A 4,401-nucleotide genomic window follows, 5' to 3' on the forward strand; every position below is an offset into this window, starting at 1 on the left:
AACCTTTCAGGTATGCCTGGCTAACAATACAGAAGTTATAATGATGCAGCACATGCTCTCATGTTACTGTATCCAATAATATAAAATTGACCTCTAAGTCTTTACAAAGTGACCTGTCTTGGCTGTATTTTAGTCAACTAGTATTTTGTAAAATATAGTCACAGTTCCATTATTATACATTATATATGTATATAGATTATTACTATTTAGAAATAAGTTCTTAAACTTTTCTTAAAACATAGAACAGTAAATACAGAAGTCAAGCAAACAATTATCCCTTCTTGTTACGACCTTTTAAAATTTGGCATGTGGAGGATATCAAATGAAATAATTTTTTTTTAGGCTTTATATATGCAGTTGAATAACCAAAAAATCATAAATTACTATATCGAAACCATAGAATTTCACTAAAATTTATCAAGCTTAGTAACTAAGCTGTACTTTCATCTAAAAAAATATGAAATTTTGAGCAGACTAAAGACACAACCTACCTCCTTGAAATATTGGTTTGAAAGAAAGAGATAGCATCCTAACACATGAAAATGGCTGAGAAAGCCACTAGGGAGACATTCTGAGCTTTCAAATGGTTATTTACGTGTCATATATTGAATTAAGTGTGTATAGGGAACCATTTCCAAAAATGAAAGAGGTGAGCGGGGCCACTGTGTTTGAATCATTACACGAGTGACATATCAGCAAACAGAAAAGATAAGAGGTTCTTATTACATATTATAGCTTGTCAATATTGGTAATTTGAGTTCCTAATTTGTACAAAACTATAGACTTAGTATTTTGACATCATAAACATCTAATTTGGACCAGTGCTGCATGCCAAAATACCAGGTGACACACAAAAATCAATGTTTAACTGTGTTTTTTAACATTTATTTTTAAATTAAGAAATGCATAATACTAAAATTTGAATTATAATCTGCAGTTTGATTCCAAACTTATTTACATAAATTCGTGAAATAGTAGTTCAATAAAATTTTGAATACAAGTCAACAAACGAGATGACATGGCCTTTGACCCGTAACCCATCTGGAGAGGATTAAAAGTTGAAGACATGGTCTTAGCAAACCAATCTTAGAAGTAAAACATTTGTATGGGAAAGCTGAAATATGTAAACACATAAATTGATATACGTTGTTCTTTTCTATGTGCAAAGTTACACAATGGGTTATCTACACTCTGTCCATTACTGGGAACTGAGCCCTAGATTTTTGCAATAATAGTTGGTAATCTTACCACTAACCCACTAAGTGAGCAAAAAGGTATAATGACTACACTACTTTGTCTGCAGCACACACACAATAATAATATTTATTATTTGTAATTTACCATGGGAAGTAATAAACCAGTAGAAGCTAATAAAGTGTCAATCACAAATTGTATATGTTAAAATAATGTAGGCAATAGTACAAATAAATTAAGTAATATACAATGTTATATTTTCATAAGCATTGTTCATTAGCCAAAAAATTTTATAAAACATTACTTTTAATGTTAGTGAAATCCATGTAAAATAGTCTTATAAATGACAACCACTGTATTACTTAGGATATAATAATATTTACACTTACCATTGTTTTATGAACAGTTGTATGCCATGTTTGTTTTACTCTGCGAGCCATTGTTGTCATGTGTTCCCAGTGCTTTTCAATAAATGGAATAATTTCCTATAAATAATAATGTAAAATTTACTATAAATTTATTTGTACTTTTGTGAAGCATAATTAAAACTTTTTACTTTTGATATTTTCTACTTTAGGGTTAATTTCTATACAGTTATTCTTTTTCCTCAATAATAAAGTTTTTTGCTTGTTACTCTCAGAAAAGGTTTAAAAGGAATAGCACAACTCAAATTAATTAGATTTCTGTCAAAAATGTTAATTGATTTTAATTTAAGTAGAAAATAAATGCAGAAATCAATCATTAAACTAAGAGTTCTATAAATAACATACAATACATTAAAATCACTGTGTATAGAAAATAAATCACAAAATCCATATAGTCTCACTTGAGGTTAAATTTAGAAATAATAATATTTACTGGATCAGATTATACTGACATTATACACATCTTTATTATGGATTATATTTCCTTTCATCTATAAAAATAGTGTAAATTGTGGCATACAGAATGGAGTTCTGTATTGGTAGTACACTGGTAATAGATATTATTGTGTGCTTCTCTTCAGTATGGGAAAATAAGTTGTAATATGCCACATGTTATTTCACAATGTAATATGTAAAGAATTTTTATTATCAGTATGTTGACAGCCATTAGTCTATATTATAAGTGCCTTAAGGTTTACATACATCTGTTATTTAAATAAATCTCTTATCAAAACAGCAGAGATGTATAAAATGGATAAATTAAAACACCTAGAAATTTAAATGGCAGCTATTAGATTCCATAGAATAAATTAACAGGTCTTGAACTACATGTGCTGTGCAAAATTTGGAAGGTCAAACACTTTAAAGCAGCTGCAATAAAAAAATCAACTTCAGTGAGACATACATTATTGAATAATCTATAAAAAAAATATTTTTAGAAAACAGTCATTTCCTTCCATTTAAGAATCAAAATAACCTTCAATAATTTACATGTATAATCTTAAAATTGAATAACATGTTACAAAAAGTGAATTTATTAATGATTGCTAAGTTTAGATTTGATTACATTCAACAGCATGATAAATGTTTTAGCATTTGTTCAAAGTCATGGAGCTTTTAAAAATTGTCCATTATAAAAAAATAATAAATTAGTCAGCACAAAACAAACATTCTTCATGATTTCTATAAACACTTGACGAATAATGTTCAAACAATAAGCAGATTATAAAACCATGTGTCACAATAAAGAAAAAACTTAAAATAAATTTCTGAAAAAAAAAAGAGTAAATACTGTCAAAAGATCACCAAAAAATTATATAGCTTTGTTAACATTAGAAAAATGTATTATACAAGTATTAAAACCTGAAAACACAAACTTGCAATATTATACCTACTTTTACAAACAGTAAAACTGTATTTCACGTATTTATGAACTTAAAACTTATATAATATTAAAATTTGATTCATTAACTATGTTTTGATGCCAAGTTTATGCATATACAATCATGATAAACCAACTTAAATAAATTTTGAATGTAACTCTCTAAAAGATCAAAACATGTGCACCTACCTGTAAGGAGAGGGTTAATTGAACCATAAAATTATAAATCATTTAATGAGTTGAAGATAGTATGTAGTAAACTGCATTTGTCAAATAATTATACCTAGCATAAAAAAAGCTAATATTCAATATAAAGCATCACATGCTACTGGAGTTAGCTTATCATTGTGACAATAATACATAAACAATCAGAAGAAATCATGTATATTGACAATTTTTTTTTGTCTTATATTATCTAATATAGATTTCATATGTTAATAAGAGAAATGTCACACTGCTGCCTTTAAATGCTTATGAGAGCAAACTAGTCACAATGAAGTTGAAACTATGATAAAAACATAGCCAATTTCAACACATTCTATTGTTTACTGCTCTGTAACTAAGCATGTTTTGTAAATTAATGACTATTAAGAAATAAAAATAAATGCATAATTCTATACATGAGATCATAAATCCAGTGACCCCAAGAGTTGCAACAATGATTTCAGTATCTGTATTATTTTCTATAGTTACAGTGTTCACATTAACTGTAATATACTTATATTTCACAGTTAAAATTCCTCAACAACGTTAAAAATGCACCTACCTGTTTCCCTGGGAGTGAAATATTTTTACAGGCCTAGATCTAGATTTTTTACAATAAAAAATATTAGAGAATTAAAATTATTTAACTAAAATAGAACTTAAGATTTTTTTCAAACAAATAATTTTCTTCAAAGGTTAAGTTCTGAACTTCAAAATCCAATTATTTTTTTTTTTCATGACAACAATACATTCTCATAATGCTCAAATAGCTATATGTATGATTTAGTTTGAGGGAGGACAGGTAGTGGTAAGTGTGTTGTTATTAGATGTTATACTTTATACTAAAGAAATGACTTGTAAAGTAGTATCACTGTTTTAATTCCTTGTAATTTTTATGTATTTAATATTTTTTATACATCTAACAGATTTTTTGTTCAATCACTTCCTTCAAGTCACACAATACATTAACTAATGTATTCTTTGAAATTACTGTAACTGTTATTTGATAAGTACATAAACATTTCAATAACCTTTGTATTTTTTTCAAATTCATTACTCTTTTTAGTTTTATGCTCTTTAACTAGTTTTATCTTAATCCAGTGACAAAAATAAAACATACCTAAAATATAAAAAAGAAAGTTTGAAGTATATAGTTTAGTAATCAAAATTTTTTAGTTTTTTTTTTGCATATGCAAA

General features: G+C 26.9%; 1 protein-coding gene across 1 annotated transcript in view; it reads right to left on the minus strand.

The window, feature by feature from the left end:
- LOC106458524 (set1/Ash2 histone methyltransferase complex subunit ASH2-like) overlaps positions 1 to 4,401 on the minus strand; it is a gene marked incomplete at its 3' end in the record, with an annotated part of 93,164 nt that overhangs the window by 39,848 nt on the left and 48,915 nt on the right. Inside the window, exon 6 of the mRNA XM_022384761.1 lies at positions 1,584 to 1,679. Coding sequence (XP_022240469.1) covers positions 1,584 to 1,679 — 96 coding nt within the window. The remainder of the gene's footprint in view (positions 1 to 1,583; positions 1,680 to 4,401) is intronic.

Source organism: Limulus polyphemus, unplaced genomic scaffold (assembly GCF_000517525.1).
Source record: "Limulus polyphemus unplaced genomic scaffold, Limulus_polyphemus-2.1.2 Scaffold480, whole genome shotgun sequence".
Classification (NCBI taxonomy): domain Eukaryota; kingdom Metazoa; phylum Arthropoda; class Merostomata; order Xiphosura; family Limulidae; genus Limulus; species Limulus polyphemus.